Source organism: Diaporthe citri (assembly GCF_014595645.1).
Source record: "Diaporthe citri strain NFHF-8-4 chromosome Unknown scaffold_2, whole genome shotgun sequence".
NCBI lineage: Eukaryota > Fungi > Ascomycota > Sordariomycetes > Diaporthales > Diaporthaceae > Diaporthe > Diaporthe citri.
In genome coordinates, this window is record NW_025064847.1 from 4,894,501 (window position 1) to 4,913,445 (window position 18,945).

Here is an 18,945-nt window from a genome sequence, read left to right on the forward strand (position 1 = left end):
AACTTCGACCGCCACGGCAGTTTTCCTGTCAACCTTGCAGCTGGAGATCACAACTGCAGATCATACCCGGGTGGCATTAATTGCAAGGGCAACTCTGGACGGAAGGTCCGCACTCGTCCCGCGGTGGTGATTCACTGTATGAAATGCTTGCTTGGGAGGACCTTGGCTGGCTTCCCAGCAATGACAGGCGAGAGCGAACAGCGGATGATCAGTTTGAGACTCCCGAGGCAGCGCTGGTTGGGCCTGGCCGCAATGCTCTGGAACCCTGCTATCGTGGTTGTCAAAATTTTTGGGAGCTCCATCCTGTGTGGACTTCACTTAGACAGATCGAAACCTAATGAGCGAGTCCAGTGTGTAATCGAGGTGGTTAAGTTGAGACGAGAGCAGGTGATCCGTCCTCAGAGCAATGTGAGACATGGGCGGCAGCTAAGCTCACAAACTCAACACGGCAGAGTTGAAGGCTGCATGACGTGAGGTAGCTCGACCGAGCTTTATCTGGAATGAGAAAAGGACAGGGAGTGTGGATGAAGGAGGTCTTCATGTGCAATCGAAGTTCTGTCGTTGACTTACCTGGGGCACAGTAGCACCACAGGTGGGCCCAATCCACCGTGCAGCAGGTGGTTCCAACATTGCGAGGGTCGAGCCGCACTGAGCTGGTAAGGCTTATCTTATCGCCGACCCCGCTGAACCTTGGGAGCTTCTGTCGCCCAAGCTTCTGTGGCCAAGGGTACCTGCCTACCTACCCTGACGTTGCTTGTCCATTTGTTTGAGGGTCGATGCGACATCGTCTATCTCAACCTCACCTTTCCAAGAGCCTCCACATCTTGGGAAGAAGATAGCCACCAGTCTTAGCCACTGCAAAGCCTCACTCCTTCTCACTTTATGAGAAGATCTTCGCATCTTGACCATCCGCCCTTCCGAACCGAAATCCGTTTCCTTTCTCTCCCACACGACTTGCCAAGATGGAGGCAGCAACAAGCACCCTGAAAGAGTGGGAGCTCCAAAACGACATAAAGCTCATCGACCCCACCCGCGACTCCCTCTACAACTTCGACGCCAACAGCCAGAAGGCCCTGCAGGAGAAGAAGCTATGGAAGACCGACCCCAACCACTTCAAGAAGGTGCGCATCAGCGCCATCGCCCTCATCAAGATGGTCATGCACGCGCGGTCGGGCGGCAACATCGAGATCATGGGCCTGATGCAGGGCTTCGTGGAGAACGGCGCGCTGGTCATCACCGACGCCTTCCGCCTGCCGGTGGAGGGCACAGAGACCCGCGTCAACGCGCAGGACGAGGCCAACGAGTACATGGTCGAGTTCCCGCGGCTGTGCAGAGAGCAGGGCTCGAGGCAGGAGAACCTGGTCGGCTGGTACCACAGCCACCCGGGCTACGGCTGCTGGCTGTCGGGCATCGACGTCGGCACCCAGGCCCAGTGGCAGAAGTACAACGACCCCTTCGTCGCCGTGGTCATCGACCCCCACCGCACCATTGCCGCAGGCAAGGTCGAGATCGGCGCCTTCAGGACGTACCCGGAGGACTATAAGCCCGCCGGGAGCACGGATTCAGAGTCCTTCCAGGCCGTACCGCTGGCCAAGGCGGAGGATTTTGGTGCGCACGCGAGCCGGTACTACAGCCTGGAGGTGGAGACGTTCAAGAGCACGCTCGAGGCGCACCTGCTGGACCTCCTATGGAACAAGTACTGGGTCCAGACGCTGTCGGCCAACCCCCTGATCACGAACCGCGACTTCGGAAGCAAGCTGATGCAAGATCTCGGCTCCAAGGTCAAGCAGCTCAACTCCACCATGCAGCGTAAGAGCAGGACTGGTGCGCAGATGGGCTCGTCTATCTTGCTGGGCTCTGAGAGGGACGGCGGCGTGGAGCAGCATGTGGAGAAGCTCGCCCGGGACGCGAAGCAGATCGCCGCGAAAGAGAAGACTGGTCTGATGGCTCTGCAGGTAAAGGCGAAGCTCTTCAATGATCTGGGAAATAACGCGTGAAGGGCGGTAGTCGGATTCGACTAGAGGGCAGAGCGCAGTAAGGCGCTCACCCATGACACACTTTGACGAGCCAAACTATTATGAGACGACGATGTCCCAAGCCTGTGGAAGAGCGTGCGAGGGAAATGCATACAGAGACGGCGTTCAGATGGAAAATGAATTCGTTGGCTTCGAGGCGATTGTCCATTTTATTAGATGCGGATATGTACAATAATGATGATACACCGGGTTACATTGACAGGTGGCGGCAAGGCCATGCTACCCATCAAGACCGCAAGCCGTTCCCAACTCTCTTATCGCCCTCAGTCCTCCGTGTTTTTGGCAACCTTTGACCTGCCGCGCTCAACCCAAGATTCCTTTACGTTCTGCTCAAGTTCGGCCACCTCAGCATCGAGTTTTTTGTCAGCGTCGCCCCTAGACGGGCGTTCGCCCTCAACATCTCGGGCAGGCCTTCCATTCGCCTTTACTCTGAGGGGATGATCGACCAGAGGCCCGGCGTAGAAAGCACCAACAGGACCGGGAGCATCATCGGCAGCAGCGCCCAGTCGCTTCGCTGGGTTCCCCAGCCCCGATTCCTCGAGTTTCTTGGCCCGCTTCATTGGAGGGTTTTGAGCAGGATCGGAGTACTCCTCGCGCAAGATGTGCCGGGAGCCGGTGCTGAACTCTTCAAAGCTGATGAATTGCTTGGGCGGGCGGTCTTCTGGTCTCAGGACGGGTTCGAACCGTGGCTGACGTTTGGACACGAAAGGTCCTTTCTCTGGTAGGTGTGACTCAGGGTGCATCGGCCTCAAGAGTCCCTTAGCTTTGCCCCGAGTTCCCGTGGGCTCCTCTTTGGAAATTCGTACTTTTACATTTCGGGGCTCGCTCACCTGGCCGTGGGGTGACTTCTGGCCCTTGCCGGTGGAGTGCCCCATGACTTTGTTGTGCAGGCGTGAATATTGCTGTAGCCGCGCTACCTTCTTGGCCTCGACCGCCATCTTTTCTTCTTGGACCCTAGCACACCTACGCGCTACTCGGAGGCGTTTGAGCGTTTCTTCCTGCCCCAGAAGCACCATCACTGGAACAACCGATAGCCCGGGCGTTCCAACAAGGAGACCCCACCGGAGGAACTTCCAACCAGCGCCATGCTCCATGAAAAGATCCTTTTCCGTGTTGTAAAGAGTGACAGAATCAGCCAGCTTCTTGGCCTTGGCCCCAACATGCTCCAAAGTCCATTCTTCTTGCGTGAGCTCGTCCAGTGAGTTCCTAAAGTACAGCAGCACCTTGGAGATGTCCATATTCAAGATTTTTTGGGTTTTCTTAACCATTTTGATGCGCTTCATACCGCTTTGGAACTCCTTGAAGCTGTTCTTGTAGGCCAAAGTCGATGGTTGCCAGAACGCATACATGTTGTCCCTTATGAACTGGCGATGATTTCCCATTAGGCCTTTGGAGGTCTTCAGGACCTCGTGGATGTGCTCCTCTGTGTGCTGTGTCCGTTGGCGCGTCGTTTTTACGCGCATATTAGGTTTGTCACCAAAAACTTCTGCTACGAGCTCCGACACCGAGTTCTTGGACAAGTCCTGGCTGAGCTGCTCCAGCTCAGACTGCATTGGCTTGAGGATGCGTTGACTCAGGGCAGTGGGATCCGATATTGCACCAGATATCAAATCGCGAGTGAATCGGGTCTGGAAGAACTTGAGTTTGGCCAGGTCGACCACTATGTCTCCTCGTGTGAATTTCAAAGTAAACTGTTTTTGTCAGCTCTAAGCTTACACAAATCGAAAAGCGTGTTTGGCTCACATTTTCTTTCATCTCCTCCACAGTCATTCTTCCCCTCTTGTCCAGATGCGGCCGGTTTTGCAGGCTTGAATCCCAGCCGAGCAAGACTGAGAAATTAAGCAAGGCCTCTGGCATGATATTTGAGTCACGGAAGACCGATATCCCGATGTTGTCGATGTCCCTCTTGCTCAGCTTTTGCCGCTGATGGTCCACAAGAAGGCCGACGTGGGCAAAATTGGGAGGCTGCCAACCGAATGCGTTGTAAAGCTCGATGTGTTTTGGGGTTGATATGAGCCACTCGGCGCCCCGTATGATGTGAGTGATCTTCATGAAGTGATCATCAACCACGTTAGCGAAGTGGTAGGTTGGGAAGCCGTCGCTCTTCATGATGATGAAGTTGTCCTCGCGCTCGGCCTTTTTGTAGGCGCCGTAGACCAGGTCTGGCGCAGACACAGGCACCTCGGACGTCTTGAAGCGGACCACGTGCGGCTCGCCATTTGCGGCACGCCTGTCCGACTCGGACTTTGATATACCCACGCATGTGCCCGGGTAATGAGCCACGGCGCAGCTGGAGGTTGCCTGCTGTAGGTTGAACTCGAGGTCTTCCTTTGAGCAGAAACATCGGAAAGCATGGTCCTTCTCCAAAAGCATGTCTACATGCTGCCTGTAAAGATCAAGCCGTTCAGATTGCTTGTACGGGCCGAAAGGTCCCCCCTTGTCGGGTCCTTCGTCCCAGGTCAAGCCAGCCCATTGCATGTCTTCGTACAGTCGTGACTCCGCATCATGGACAAATCGTGTCTGGTCGGTGTCCTCCAGACGGATGACGAACTGGCCGCCGGTGGCTTGTGCCAGCAGATAATTAAAAAGTGCCGTTCGTAAAGACCCCAGGTGAAGGTAGCCTGTCGGTGACGGCGCGAATCGGGTTCGTGCTGGGGACTCGGGCAGACTCCATATTGGTTTTTGGTTTTGACTTGGCTTGCCAATCAATGCATAGCGTCGTACTTGGTTGAGCCGTGAGGACAGAGAACCTGTGTGTAGCCTCCTCCTCAGGAGCAGTAGGTTGCTCATTTCGCATGAGGTGTGATCATGAAGGTTGAGTCGTGGAGGCCTTGAGTGAGGTGATGTGAGAAATTCTTCGAGTTTTATATGACATGAGGGTTGCTCGAGATCTTGAGACACATGACTGTAATAATTGAAGCGAGAAGAATTAGAGTATGGCCCAGGAGGAAAATATCATGCTGATGAATGAGCGAGACTGCAGGCCGTGGTCTTTCTCACCATCTGGGCAGTACTCAATTATGTGCAGATTTGGATTAACTAGCTCCCGGCAAGCTTCAGCACGCTAGGCCTCGCCGGTCGGCCGCGCTGACCCAATTAAGAAGGCGGTGAAGAAACGGCTGCGCGGCGGCAGAATCCAGTGCGGTGGAATACTTAAACCCTCGCCCCCGACGCTCCTTTCCTGTCCTTTCTCTCTTTTCTCTCCAGCTCTCTTTGCCTTTTGTACGTGCCCCCCTAACATCACCAATTGCTACATCACATTGGACCTCAGCTAACCGGCTTTACGTCAAACAGGGCTTAGATCAAGTGTAGTATCTGTTCTTTTCAGTTTAATCTCTGAAAGTACTCTACGGAGTACAATCGTGATTATTCTAATTTTTGTCCGTCGGGGGACGGTCCTCTGAGCTTGCTCACGGCCGACCTCCACTGTGTCCTCGGTATCACACTGCCTCCGAGTGACGCGAACCTCTTTTCATTGTACTCCTACGGCTTGCCTGGGATGCGAAGAAGGGATTGCCTGTAGCATGCTGTCGCGTCGCATGGTGTTTTGCTGAGGTCCCTGACCTCGCTGTTGTGATGGGCTACTGCAATGGCCTGGTCTACTTGGTCTGCTGTCCTCCATCTGGCTGCACATGCAAGCAACGAACACGAGACGGGTCGTCGATTCCATTAGTGGATTGGGCAGCCTCGACTGGTACAGCACATGTTGCCCATGAACGACTGGACTTGAGCAACGCTCAATGACGACATTTGATTTTAGTATGACAAACTCGACCTGAGGTGACCTCAAGGTTGACATGGGATGCGCGAAAAGTATCGTGACGCTTCCAGTGGTCGGTTCAACGTGTAAAGTTTCATCACGCGTGCGCGTAAAGAGACCTGGCATCTTGACTAACCTGGACTTTTGCATTGGTCAGCCCTACGAGCTGGGGACCTTACAGTCGAGCGCGGATAACGGCATCAGCTGCCTGAGTACCTTGGCAAGTGGCATGTGATTAGTGGCCTGCTAGCATCTACCTGATCAAGACCGGCGGCGTCTGAAACAACAGGCTGCTCTTGCCTGGCAAACCAGACACCGTATGTAAAGCCGGACGAGTACGTATCCTGGATCTACCTAGGCAGGCGAATACCAAAGTGAAAAGTGAAAAGTGAAAATCTGCACTGGCTCGAGTTGGGGAGAAGTTGGAGCGTGGGGTAATCCTGTGCTGGCATGGGATGCGCTTTTGTCTGCAGCCAGCTGGAAGGTTACGGATTTTCCATCCTTTCTGCATCATCGGATTTTGCGGCGCGTCGAGGCAACTTTTGACATAAAAACCATCGCTTTCCCTTTCGCTTCCTGAGCGCCTGATCTGTCGCCCCTTTGCTGCCTCAGCAGCTGGCTTCGCATTTTAAAGTCACTCCTCTCCCCTCTACACAGGAACCAAGCTTGCCCCGCCAAAACTCCGTTATTTGTCGCCGAGTTTTCCCTCTGCTCTGCAAATCCAGCGAACATCGTGAAAAAGAACAAACATGGACAGTGGCGGACCCGGCAATGGTCCTGAGGGACAAGAGGATGTTGACCTTTACGGTGAGTATTTCTGCTTCAAAATGACAAGATGTACCACCTGGAATGCAATCTCAGCGTTAGGGCACAAACTGACCAGACCCAAGAGCTGCTCGGAGTGGAGAGGACGGCAACCCCAGATCAGATCAAGAAGGCGTACAGGAAGGTGCGCATCCCCGATTCTACAAGCCCACTGGCGTCAGTCGCACATGCTGACCATTTTCTGATCGCAGGCTGCCCTGCAACATCACCCTGACAAAGTTCCCGAGGATCGCCGCGAAGAGGCCGAGGCGAAGTTCAAGCAGGCCACCCAAGCCTACGAGATCCTCCGCGATGATGAGAAACGAGAAATGTACGACCAATACGGCATGGCCGCCTTCGACCCCTCCCGAGGCGGCGGTCCCGGCGGTGCCGAAGTCGATCTGAACGACATCTTGGCGCAGATGTTCGGCATGGGCGTCGGCGGCGGAGCAGGCGGACCACGACGGCCGAGGCGCGGCCGCGATGAGGAGCAACAGTACAAGGTGACGCTGGAGGAGCTGTACAAGGGCAAGACCGTCAAGTTCTCGGCGAACAAGAAGGTCAACTGCAGCCAGTGCAAGGGCTCGGGCGGCAAGGAGAAGGTCAAGCCACAGACCTGCGACCGCTGCAAAGGCAACGGCTTCCAGGAGGCGTTCCAGCAGATCGGGCCAGGAATGGTCCGCAGGGCCCAGGTGCAGTGCGACCACTGCCAGGGCTCAGGGAACTACCACAAGGAGAAGGACCGCTGCAAGAGGTGCAAGGGCAAGCGCATCGTCGACGAGATCAAGCCCCTGGAGATCTACATCCCTCGAGGCTCCATGCAGGGCAAGCAGATCAGGCTGGAGGGTGAGGCTGACCAGCACCCTGACCAGACGCCTGGGGATATTATCTTCACGCTCGTCGAGGAGCCGCACGATGTCTTCACGAGAATCGGCCAGGACCTGTCTGCTGACCTGAATGTCACCCTTGCCGAATCCCTCTCCGGCTTCTCAAGAGTGGTCCTGAAGCATCTTGACGGACGTGGAATTCACATCGACTTCCCCCGCGGCAAGATTCTGCGGCCTAACGAGGTGATCAAGGTCGCCGGGGAGGGTATGCCGCTCGAGAGGGGTGACTCCAAGGGCGACCTCTACTTGATCGCCAAGATTGAGTTCCCTGAGAACGGATGGCTGAGTGACGACAAGTCGTACGAGGCTCTGCAGAAGCTGCTGCCTCCTCCTGCTGCCCCTATTGTGACGGAGGAGACCGACGAGGTGGATTACGAGGAAGACGTGGACATTGAGGAGGTGAGAAGTGCCCTATTGACCGACCCCTCAACATTTTTATATGAACTTGTGACTGACTAATTTGTGCTACAACAGATGGGTGCTCATTCAGGAGACGCACGGTTCGGCGGCGACTGGGAGGATATGGACGAGGAAGAGGGAACCACGCAGTGTGCCACTCAGTAAATATTCTCTGGGAAGCGTGGAGTTTACAAGTCTACGAACACGGCTGGACATCTCTAGCGAGTCTGATCTAAAGGCGCCGGGCACTGAAGCCAGGCACTGGGGAAGGGAAAGGTTATTTATTTTCAGTACTGATTGTTGGATGCAACCCCATCGCAAGTAGAGCGAGAGAGCATTCAGCCCGATAGACCAAATCAAGAGCAGCTGGCGGCCCCGGCATCTACGAGAACAGTTCCAGATCTGGGCGTTGTCTCATGGACAGTGAATGAGTGTTACAATAATTATCCAGCTTTCCAGGCAAGACTCTCGCCCGTTGATAGACCGTCAGTGGAGTGCGGTACAGCCTACGAGGGTCCCATATGTCCACAGGTACTTGACAAGTCCAGGAATGAACCAATAATAGCCCTTTACCGGTACATAACCACTGTCGTAATTGAAATGTTCAACAAGATACAACACCTTACCCTGTGTTGCTCCACAGTTGGTTATGCCAGAGGAGGGCACCCGAGTGGATTGGAAGTTATCATAGGATTGAATCCACTGAAGACGATGCCCTTGACGATTATCCCATTAGTGGCTATCCCACTGGTGGCTATCCCACTGGTGGCTATCCCACTGGTGGTTATCCCACTAGAGGCTATCCTCACGGAAATTATGGCAGTGCGTGTCGTCCCAATGGAGGTTATCTAAATGTGGATTCTTCCAGTGAGATGAACACGAAGGGTACGTTGTGTGGTTGACGTTGATCGAACAAGGTTTTTGGCCAGTTGACATGAGCGTCGGGCTCCACATGTGCTGCTGTGCCAGTGCCTTCGGGGCAATCAAAACATGATGAGGATATCTTTTCCCATAGATGTCTGGATCTTCCAGGGCAGTTACTCTCACTCAGTTCTTAGTCCCAGTCGCATACATCACCTTGAAAACCGGGGTTCGGCCCCATTCCTAGAAGGAAAGGAAAGTATGAAGGGCAGGGTGGTGACCGCTAAAAGTGCAACGACCTTGCATGGGCCAATGAAATCTACGCATTGAACCCATTGCACCGTTCGCTCCTGCCTCCACCCTTGCCGCGCTCCTGCCTTATCAGTTTATCTCCATGTGACCCAGCGAGCCCTAGCAAAAAAGGCAAGAACGAGTTTGGCTGGGCGCTTGCTCAGAAAACTTTGGCTGCATCTAATCGACGACGGCCTTTCCACCCAACCCACCCATCCACCCACCCAGCAACCGTCGGAGAACTCACGCCAAACTCTGTCAAGGTACGCTCCTCCTCTCATCATCAATTTATACCTGTGATACTGACCTTAATAAAGATGGTTGCCGCAAAGAAGCACGTTCCTATCGTGAAGAAGCGTACGTCCCACCGAATCCGCGATGAGCCCCCTCCACATTGCCTCGATCCTTTGAACGAAATCGACAACAACGATTGACTTTTGCATCATCGCTCATACAACACCTCGCTGCTTTCAATCGCACCACCCCTAGACAATTTTTACACGCTGGAATAGTGGGGCCGAAATGTTGACGGAATTTCTCGTTTGCAGGCACGAAGCTCTTCAACCGTCACCAGAGCGACCGCTTCAAGTGTGTCGACCGATCATGGCGCAAGCCCAAGGGTATCGACAACCGTGTCCGTAGACGGTTCAGGGGCAACACTGCCATGCCCTCGGTACGTTTCCCGACAACCAATCGATCCGCGTGGGACTTGGCGAACAGGACATGAAGTCATTGGGAAATGGATGGGAACAAAGGGCTGGTTTTCTGATTCTTTCTACGACTACAGATCGGCTTCGGCTCCAACAAGAAGACCCGTCACATGATGCCCTCCGGCCACAAGGCTTTCATCGTCAACAACGTCAAGGATGTCGAGCTCCTGCTGATGCACAACAAGACCTACGCCGCTGAGTACGCCCGATAGCCCCGATCCGTGCCAACTCTGGAGAGAGGAGAGCGAGCAAGGATGAGGACTGACCTGTGTGATAGGATCGCCCACAACGTTTCCTCCCGAAAGCGAGTCGAGATCATTGCCCGTGCGAAGCAACTGAGCGTCAAGGTCACCAACCCCAAGGCGAAGGTTACGACGGAGGTGTAAATGGTGTCGGTTTCTTGGTGGTTGCATGGGAACGGTCTTGCTTTATGGTCTGCGGAAAAGAACCACGATACTGGGCACACACACCTCTCAATACCATACCCTCATGGTGGACGATGAAAGAAGGGATTGGTCCAGTGATGGCAGTCAACGGCGTCGATTCGATTGGTCCAGATGGCTGTCTGGTGGATGCGGATTAGCATCAAAACAAATGAAAGCATTTGAACGTCAAAGCTCCAGTCTGGCGGTTACGTCGAGCCTCGTGTTTGCGCCTGCCTGGTGGTATTCGGCTCTGGTATCTTGGCTGGCGATGCTTCGAGGGACTCACTATTCTCAGCCGGTGACTCTAAAAGCTGTGGTACATGAGTGCGCGGCTGTACTCAACGACTGCGCTATGTGTCATTCCCACAAACGGTGATTCGGGACATTTCGCTGGACGGGGTCTTCGGCATTGGACATGCCGATTGACTTGTTCAGAGCCATGCGGTTGCCAGGATTCTTCAAGCCACAGACACGGGTGCTCATATATCCGTCTGTTGCAGTTAGGTCCCAGGGTTGTTAGACTGCCTGCCATTGAACAGATGAGCAGAAGGTCTGCCTTTTGACGAGTCGCTGATACGCAGTGAGTGATGCTCGCTGTCTCTGCTGGTGTAAGCCCTCTTGGCAAAACCACGTTTCTGTCCAACGGGGCAGCTTTAGCTTGTCGACTGTAGATGGGCTCTGAGGCTGTCTAACAAGAGACCTGTCAGAGCAAATGCCATGGCAGGCCATGGACGTAAGCTCAAGTGAGATAGAGCGTGATTTTGATTTCGTTCTTGAGCCTTACCACTCCCTTGTGACTCCTGTTTCGATGGGTACGCCCGTTTTCGTCCCAGCAGATGTTAATTGAGGTCATTCATTGAGTTGCTGGTGAGTCATCCTAGGCACTCAGTGGCCGCATCAACCTTGGGCTGAACTAGACTCTACCTAGTAGTTGTCTGTGACAGAATTTCGCAGAGAACGAAGTCGCTGTTGACGGCTTCACTAACGTGGACCTCCCGCACGACCAACTGACAACCGAATGCGATCCACAGCCGATATCGCTTCATTCTATCCTCAGACCTTTACTAGGCGAAGATACCTGAAATTGTGCGGGTGACGCGTTTGGTCTGACCCTCTCACCACTCATGGCGTCCAGCGCAGCCTTGAGGTCTAGAGTATATGATATCCCTCTCGCAACTCTCGAGGGACCTGGAAGGCTCCATAGAATGCCACTCTTCCTTCCTGAAGCCGCTTGTACAGCTTGTCACCCTCGAGATCATATTTCTGGACATCTGATACCATCTGCACAAAGGAGGCGAATCCTGCCACCTTGGCGCTATGAGACGGAGTTCCGTCCGTGTTTTCACTCACGACACACACTGGAACTCCACTTTGGCCGCCTCTTGCTGGGTAGTCGGGATGGACGCGGTAGAGGATCGACCTCGCTACGAAACTCGTCCAAGTGCTGGGATCATCACGGGGATCCTGAGTACGAGACGAGCTCGAGCCGGAGGAGAGCGAGCCCAGGAATGAAGAGCGCTTGCGCGACTGCTGCTGGATCCGGAAGATGCCCTGTCCTACCATCTGAGATGTACTTGATGTCAGCTCAAGACCTCGATGCAGAGTCACTTGTTCAATAGGCTGAAAATGGCTCTGCAATATCGACGTCTAAATGGAACAAGACAAAGGTAAAGGGAGGAAAAAATCACAGACCTGGCAGCGACTATCCACGACCCCAATACTCTTTGCTTCTCTGGAGCGGTCATCCAAAAGCACGAGATTACTCGAGTTGTACTTGATGTCCATCCATTCCTGCTGACTGAGCCACGTGAGATCGGCAGCATAAGGAACCATTCGGCGTGTGTCAGGAATCCTGCTGATGTCAACGAGGCTAACGTCGTGTGAAAATCCAACCGGGAAGGATTTGGGCTCCTGGTCAAATATAGTTGTAACCTCTCCCATCTGAGGAAGCAGGTCAGTCCGCGGTGAACATAAAATCCGTTTGCCATCGAAAATTCAGAACGCTTGGGCGGAAAATGGGCAAATGACTTACCTCTACCGAGTTGCTGGCGACGCACACTTTGACTTCTTTTCTCCAAGCGTCCGAGTCCAGGCTCATGGTTTTGGATGCTATTACTGCATCTGTCAACAGATGTGTAGGGATGGTGATATACTTCTTGGAGTTGTCGTCCGTCGGGGTGATTGCGACTCCAGTCTTGCCTTCGAACCTCTGCTTTGATTTGCTCCCGGACACTATGGCGCGGATAGCACAGCCCACCGAGACCCCGACTGCATTTGCAGAAGGATGGCCTGCGAGACCAGCCACGGCGCCCTGCGCTGGGCTCGGGCCGAACAAGCGCTCGAAGCGCTGCCTTGTCGACATGGCTGTGGTGGCTGGGCTGGATGCTGAAGCCTCTCCAGCTGTCGGACAGACTGTCTCGGGAATCAAAGACACCTTCAACCCGCCGAATTCACTCGGAAGACTGGGTATGCCTTCCTCGTAGTCGAAATCATCTGGCATTATGACCTGGAGGAACCCGTTGATCAGGACGTAGAAGCCAACACAAGCCGGGAACGCGGAGAATATGTGATGGATATCCCCATCCGACAGCTGAGAGGACGGTGATATGAAGAGAGGATGCGGATCTGGAGGAGGAGAGAATATCCCTGTGAGAGGGTACTTGTAATCGACAGGTAAAATCACGGGATAGCCATCTAGACGAAGGGGAATTTCGTCAGAAGCAGTATGGGCTGGTGGCGTACATGTCCAAGTGCTCAGTTGCTGGCTCCTGTCGTTGAATTCTATGTCGTTCTGCAAATCATCAGGCAGTTGAGTAGGGAGGTATCTTGGGGACATGGGTTTGTCGATGGCACTATTGACCAGCCAGGCGAATTGATCATGGTTCAGAGAGAGTGTAGGGTCAGCATCATCTCGTAAGGGCGAGGTTGCCTCGGTCTCAGACACATCGCGTCCACTCGAGCTGGTTACCGGGTGCCCGCTGGGCTGGCCTGGTCCCAACTCTGGTTGTAGCCTTGACGATTGGTCGTCTCCCACTACCAGGTCGGTTTCTGTGCGCCCAATGACCTGGGATGTTGATCTCATACTGTCACTTGTTGGTGCGTAGCGGTGCCCGGGAGAGGAGGCGGACTGCTGTAGATGGGAATGCTCGAAATTCCGGGCGGGCGGCAAGTTGGACTGGTCGTAGAAATATGAGCTGAGCGAGGGTATTCCGGGCGGTGGTGATCTGTGAGAGTGTACCCTGCTGTCTTTCAACTCCTCGAGAATTTGATCCAGGAGTTCTATACGAGCAGCAATCATAGCTTCCAACTTTATCTTATCCTCGTGTCCCTTCGTACTAAGCACGACCTGGCGTAGCAAGCCCCATGCTTTCCGGTACGCTGATCGCGCACCCTTCCAATCTTGCTCATTGTCGAGTTCGACTGCAGTGTTGGCCTCTGACAAAGCCTTGGAAAGCATAGCTTTGTGTGACGGTTTCTCGGAGGATCTCTTCAAGTTGTCCATGATCAATCTTTCAAGGTAGTTTCCAATGTCCTCGATCATCTTCGTATTACCGGTACGGCGTCGAATTTCATCATGAATGTTCTGATTCATAGAGTGCTCCTGCTTTTCCGTCGCAGGCTGTTTGATCAGAGAACTTCTATGCACATTAGTCTTCCGTGAACGATGAGATGTTTCGCACGGTCGAGATCAACTGACGAGATTTTGCCTTCGGCCTTGGTCTCAGTCTTCGAGATCACTGGGTCCGGCGGTAGGTACCCTGGTTCTGGCCCCTTGAGCTCCTTCGACGAGGCAATATGTATCGATGAAGGCACTACCTGGTCGGATCCGAGCATCGTTGGTTTACGACGTAATACTGGGGCCGACTTGGCGGATTTCTCTTTCCCAGGAGCTGCTTGTGTGAGCCAGGGGTGGGTGAGACATTGTTCAATGGTGAACCTCAACCCTGGGTCTACTACAAGCATGCTATCGATCAGTTCCACTACGTGCAAGTTAGCACAAATTAGGACGCAGTCCATTAAAGTCCTTCCTCTCGCTTACAAGCGGGGTCACCAACACTATCCCAGTATCGTGACGGGTAGTCAAAACTTCCTGCTCTGATTTGTTGACTCAATGTGTAGGGATATTCTTTCGAATAGAGATCGTCCGAGAAGGGAGGGAATCCGCAGAGGCATATATATAGAACGACGCCGAGAGACCAGATGTCTACCTCTCTGCCGTACTTGCGGTGTTGGCTCCCTGCCAGAACCTCAGGAGCTACATAGCTGGAAGTTCCACAGAGAGTAGTATCAAAGCTTCCGGCTGTGATAGTGATGGACAGATCAAACGAGCATATCATGATATTGTGTTCTTCGTCGAGGACCAAAATGTTTTCTGGCTTCAAGTCGCGATGTACAATATTGCGGTCGTGCTGAAATTTGTGTTTAGGCGTCAGATGAGTCAATAAGAGGGTTCAAATACACTTACCAGATATTTGACCGCATCAAACAGTTGTTTGAAGACGTGTCGAGTCTCATGCTCGGAGAGCCTCGATTTTGTCACTATCAGGTTGAATAATTCACCCTTCTTTGCGATTTGCGTGACGTGGGAGCTTGAACCGTTGTCTACAAATGCCTCCTTCATGAACATGATGTTCCTGTGGCATAGACCCATCAAATTCAACTCTGCCGCTATACACTCTTTCTTCCGTTGATCGAACTTCGGAACTGGTGAGAAGCTATGCTTCTTGACGGCAAAGCGTTTTCCTGTGGACTTTTCCCGGCATGCAAATACCTGTCCAATGTGTCCCTTCCCGATCAAGTTCAGGGTGGAGTATTGTTGACCGAAAGTACGATGTATTGGGAGAGACGAGTTGAACAGCAACTGGGCGTTATCAACTATCGTGATCAGGTCCCAATCTTTGAGCTCTAGCACTTGGTTGCATCCCACCACATTTTCGTTGACGAATGTTCCATTGGAGGATAAGTCTCGCAAGAATACGCAGACTTGGCCGTTTCGTATGACCCGATATATCAAGCAGTGAGGACTGGACACATAGGGATGGTCGATGACCACATCTTTGAGAAATCATCAATTAAGACTGGCTCATCAGCTCATCCCGGAGTAGAGATGTGATTAGACTCACCGCATTCAGAGTCACGGCCGACTACATACCCCTGAGGCTTGGGAGCTGGGAAGCTTCCATGATGGTCTGCTAAATCAATTCCGGGCCCCTCGTATTGACCCACGGGAAGCAGATGACCCCATACGATCGGATCAGTGCTACTCACACCCTCGCCCACGAAGCCGCTGTGACCAGACTTGGTCCTGGATATCTCAAGCTTGCCGTCTGGCCTCGCTCTTCTCCGCTCCAAGACGGCATGGGTGTCCATCATGGTGATCTGGCGAATTGCGATCTGATCTGTCGACCTCGGTGAATCCGGTCATGCCTGTTATATACACGACATATAAAGTCTTGATAGTTCTCGTCAGGCTGATTCACCACAATGAGACGGTATTTGAGTACACAGTCAGCGTTTAGAAATCTCGTAAGCGGGGCTACCACCCCTGGATATTTTAGTCCTGCACCGCGCGTCAGCTGCCTCATGTATGCAGCTCAGCCGCAGGTCGTAGTGGTTGCAGTTCCATGCGGGCCGCCACCTGCTTTGCGCGCAGAACTCTTTCGCTTGTACTCCCGCAACTCGTGGTCTGCGACTTGCGAAACAGCTATCAAGACTCGGGCTTCCCACCTCACTGGAAACTAGAGTTGCCGTCGGGAAGGAGATGGAGGAAGTACAATCAACTCTGCGGCAGGCTCTGGGATTTCGGACAGGTGATATCAGTCAAGAGCAGGCATCCCAGCCTTATGTCGAGTACATTGAAGCATCTTGGACTGGTAGAGGTGAGCGCAAAGACTTTTTGCGCTTCTTTATAGAAGTTGTGCGCCATTTCCGAGGTACGAATGTCTCTTGAACATCTTCATTTCCAACGTCACAGAGACGCATAGGATTTCTGAGTGATTGGAACCCATGTTGAGATACCTCCTTCCTGAAAACCGCACGTTCCGTCATTCAATGGACCAGGCCGTATCCAGGAGGCCATACTGACAAAACTATACCTAGAGTCTTCAGCGGGACAGACGGCTTCGGCAGACTCGAGCATTCGAGAATACTTGAGCAGTCTAACCACGCGCCAAGACCACTATTACTTCAAAGACACGATCGCGGATTCATCTGCTAGAGAGTCACGGGTCAACGAAACTGTTCTCCTGATCTTAGGGACTTGGCTGCTCTCACAGTCATACTTTGTCCCCACCCACCAAGATCAGCGGCGCATCGTATATGCCTACTGCCGGACTACAGACCAGGACTACTCTGAGCTCAACGCATTTGACCAGTCTATCGGCACACTCATATCGAAAAGTGGGCTTCTTCCCAACCCTGGAGAAGGGGGGAGCGCTTCCGATGATAATATCGCGTCATTGCAAGTCATCGACGATATCGAGATCTCGGAGGCATTCCCTTTACATTCCTATGCGGATCTGCTGGAGTCTCTCTCCATCGCCTCAACGAGACTCAATGCCACCAACCTCTCAACCTACAGTCACATCGAGATCGCATGGACACAAAATATTTCACGGCATATGCTCCTGTCAAAAAGAGCCGAGTCTTATTACCTCGAGATATTTGCTCTTCCTTGTGCCCTGCAGGGGGGCGCAGACCATGTTCTCTCCAACATGGGAATATCCACAGATCTGATAGATGAGATCGAATGCTCTTATGCTACTCTTTTCAACCCATCATCAGAGTCGAAGCTGCACAAAACCCTGGCCTGGGTAATTGGCTTACACCATTGGTGTCGGTGCCTGTACTGTACGGCATCCCGCTTCAGGAAGCACACCCTGGAGATGCTCAAGGGGATCAAACCTAGACGACGAGGAAGCTCGCATGCGACTGGCTACAGAATGACATACGACGATCAAATCCGAGTACTTATGGAAAGGAACGCCTCGAAGTGGAATCAAACGGAGTTTAGCAATCTCTGGCCTCGCATCCTGGTCCTCGACTCGCACCTGCAACGAGCACGGCCGTGGAATTTCTGGGTTCTCTTCCGGGACAGGAGGGACACCGTACAATACTGGACGTTTCTGTAAGTCTTAAAAATGGTGCTCTGCTTTCCTTCGCTTTTCTTGTTGTTCTATCTCTTTTACATTCAACATGACCTCTTGTGACGTACTAATTCAAAGCCTTATGAGTATAGGTTCGGAACGGTGATCTTGATTTTGACCGTTGCCCAGGTTGTATTGAGCATCGCACAGGTAGTTGCGTCGTTCTGAGTACAGAACTTGCCTTCTTCTGATGTCAAAAGGACAAAGAGTCAGCATCTCTCACACTCCGAGTCCAGTTGCGCCTTCTCAATGATCTGAGTGGGCAATCTGTCAAGGCCGTCCCTGCTCAGGTACTTCACACCAGGTGCTCAATGCTCGGCCATTAATACGAGCATCTGTTCTGCATCAGTACGGGGTGTTTGGCAATCAAATCATTCCGCTTTGCATTTGATTCATCTGAATGCCAGAGGACTTTGGCAAATAGGGTGTCAGAGATTCTGGTGAACTAGAAGCTACTTCGCACATCTAGATGAACAACTCGCTGTTTGAGAATCAACGGCCCCCAACTACTAGTAAGTACTGGCAGAATTTTCACGTGAACACCACTGCGAAGTTCCAAAAGGAGAGCAGAAATTACATGTAGACACAGCCTTGGCCAGTCTAACCAGCCTCACTGGTTGCTCGACGTCTATTGATTAGGTGGATGCACAAACGGACGTGGAGTCAGACAACCTTGCGGCTCTTATCATGGCGAGTAGTCCTATGATTGGCTGTTCACCTCAGATTTTGCTGCTTTCCTGGCTGGTGGGCCTGTTTGAAAAAGCCTCGAGTCCCGTGTCTGGACCCTGGTTGGGGGTGGCGACAGCTGTACTATTGACACGGTACCTACCCCGTCGGCGGGATGTCCGCGTTGACCAGCTCAGGAGGGCCACAATGTCTGCCCATCCAGTTCAGCAGAGACTAGTTCCTGCAATGTGACCGCATCAATATATGAAGTTTGATTGAAGCTGAAAGAGCCGTACTACCTTGGAACTTGGGGGCGAACCGCCCCCCCCCCCCCCCGACCCGTCTAGGCTTTGCACGAGGCTGTCAGGCGACTGAATTGCCTCCGTCAGAACCCCTTATATTCAAATTTATCTAGCACTTCCCTCTGACTTTAGTTAATTTTCTCTCTTTATGATCATCAATATCCCACCGTGTACGGAAAGAAAACCCGTCAAGCGACTGTTCTTCGTCATTTCTTTGCCCACCGCTACCTGCAATGACCAACCAGACAGCATGGGTAGATGCTGCTTCAACGGTGGAATACAGTGTCCACCTGGGCACTTGGATCAACTGGTCCAGAGGCAGGGTGATGGGAGCCACACTCACCCTTGATCGAAAGGACGGGAATCTTCTCATTGCCTTCACTGCCGTCTTCGTGGGCATAGTGACTGAGCGCTTCTGGCGGATCGCTTGCATGTGAGTTGTCTATTTTCCGAAAGGAATTTTCTCAGAGACTGGTTAAACCCAAGAATCTATGTCATTACCATTCTTTTGCATGAAGGAAGCGTCGAGATGCTGACATAGAGAACTACAGACTCTTCTACCGATGCTACTCGTCACCTGGACCGTGTGACGCACTTTACCACCAGCAGCAGGCAATTCTACGCAATTCAACTTGTATGTAGCTTCTCCTTCCTAGAGA

At 52.9% G+C, this 18,945-nt stretch overlaps 6 protein-coding genes across 6 annotated transcripts; 4 read left to right on the top strand and 2 right to left on the bottom strand.

The window, feature by feature from the left end:
- Positions 1 to 962: 962 nt before the first annotated feature.
- Positions 963 to 1,997, top strand: INS49_006895 (uncharacterized protein; the record flags this gene model as incomplete). Its single annotated transcript, XM_043167662.1, has 1 exon — positions 963 to 1,997. The coding sequence occupies one exon, from the start codon at positions 963 to 965 to the stop codon at positions 1,995 to 1,997; it is 1,035 nt and encodes a 344-aa protein (XP_043028806.1).
- A 302-nt stretch (positions 1,998 to 2,299) lies between these two features.
- On the bottom strand, positions 2,300 to 4,826 carry INS49_006896 (uncharacterized protein; the record flags this gene model as incomplete). Its single annotated transcript, XM_043167663.1, has 2 exons — positions 2,300 to 3,727; positions 3,780 to 4,826. 2 exons carry the CDS (start codon positions 4,824 to 4,826, stop codon positions 2,300 to 2,302), a joined length of 2,475 nt encoding a protein of 824 aa, XP_043028807.1.
- Positions 4,827 to 6,545: 1,719 nt separating this feature from the next.
- On the top strand, positions 6,546 to 8,051 carry INS49_006897 (uncharacterized protein; the record flags this gene model as incomplete). The annotated part of the gene is made up of 4 exons (XM_043167664.1): positions 6,546 to 6,603; positions 6,687 to 6,745; positions 6,813 to 7,886; positions 7,962 to 8,051. 4 exons carry the CDS (start codon positions 6,546 to 6,548, stop codon positions 8,049 to 8,051), a joined length of 1,281 nt encoding a protein of 426 aa, XP_043028808.1.
- Positions 8,052 to 9,355: 1,304 nt separating this feature from the next.
- Positions 9,356 to 10,134, top strand: INS49_006898 (uncharacterized protein; the record flags this gene model as incomplete). Its single annotated transcript, XM_043167665.1, has 4 exons — positions 9,356 to 9,395; positions 9,587 to 9,711; positions 9,826 to 9,947; positions 10,026 to 10,134. 4 exons carry the CDS (start codon positions 9,356 to 9,358, stop codon positions 10,132 to 10,134), a joined length of 396 nt encoding a protein of 131 aa, XP_043028809.1.
- Positions 10,135 to 11,322: 1,188 nt separating this feature from the next.
- Positions 11,323 to 15,546, bottom strand: INS49_006899 (uncharacterized protein; the record flags this gene model as incomplete). The annotated part of the gene is made up of 8 exons (XM_043167666.1): positions 11,323 to 11,736; positions 11,866 to 12,114; positions 12,206 to 12,867; positions 12,916 to 13,811; positions 13,871 to 14,153; positions 14,213 to 14,582; positions 14,639 to 15,228; positions 15,297 to 15,546. The coding sequence occupies 8 exons, from the start codon at positions 15,544 to 15,546 to the stop codon at positions 11,323 to 11,325; spliced, it is 3,714 nt and encodes a 1,237-aa protein (XP_043028810.1).
- A 388-nt stretch (positions 15,547 to 15,934) lies between these two features.
- Positions 15,935 to 17,303, top strand: INS49_006900 (uncharacterized protein; the record flags this gene model as incomplete). The annotated part of the gene is made up of 2 exons (XM_043167667.1): positions 15,935 to 16,052; positions 16,273 to 17,303. The coding sequence occupies 2 exons, from the start codon at positions 15,935 to 15,937 to the stop codon at positions 17,301 to 17,303; spliced, it is 1,149 nt and encodes a 382-aa protein (XP_043028811.1).
- Between the last annotated feature and the right edge of the window lie 1,642 nt (positions 17,304 to 18,945).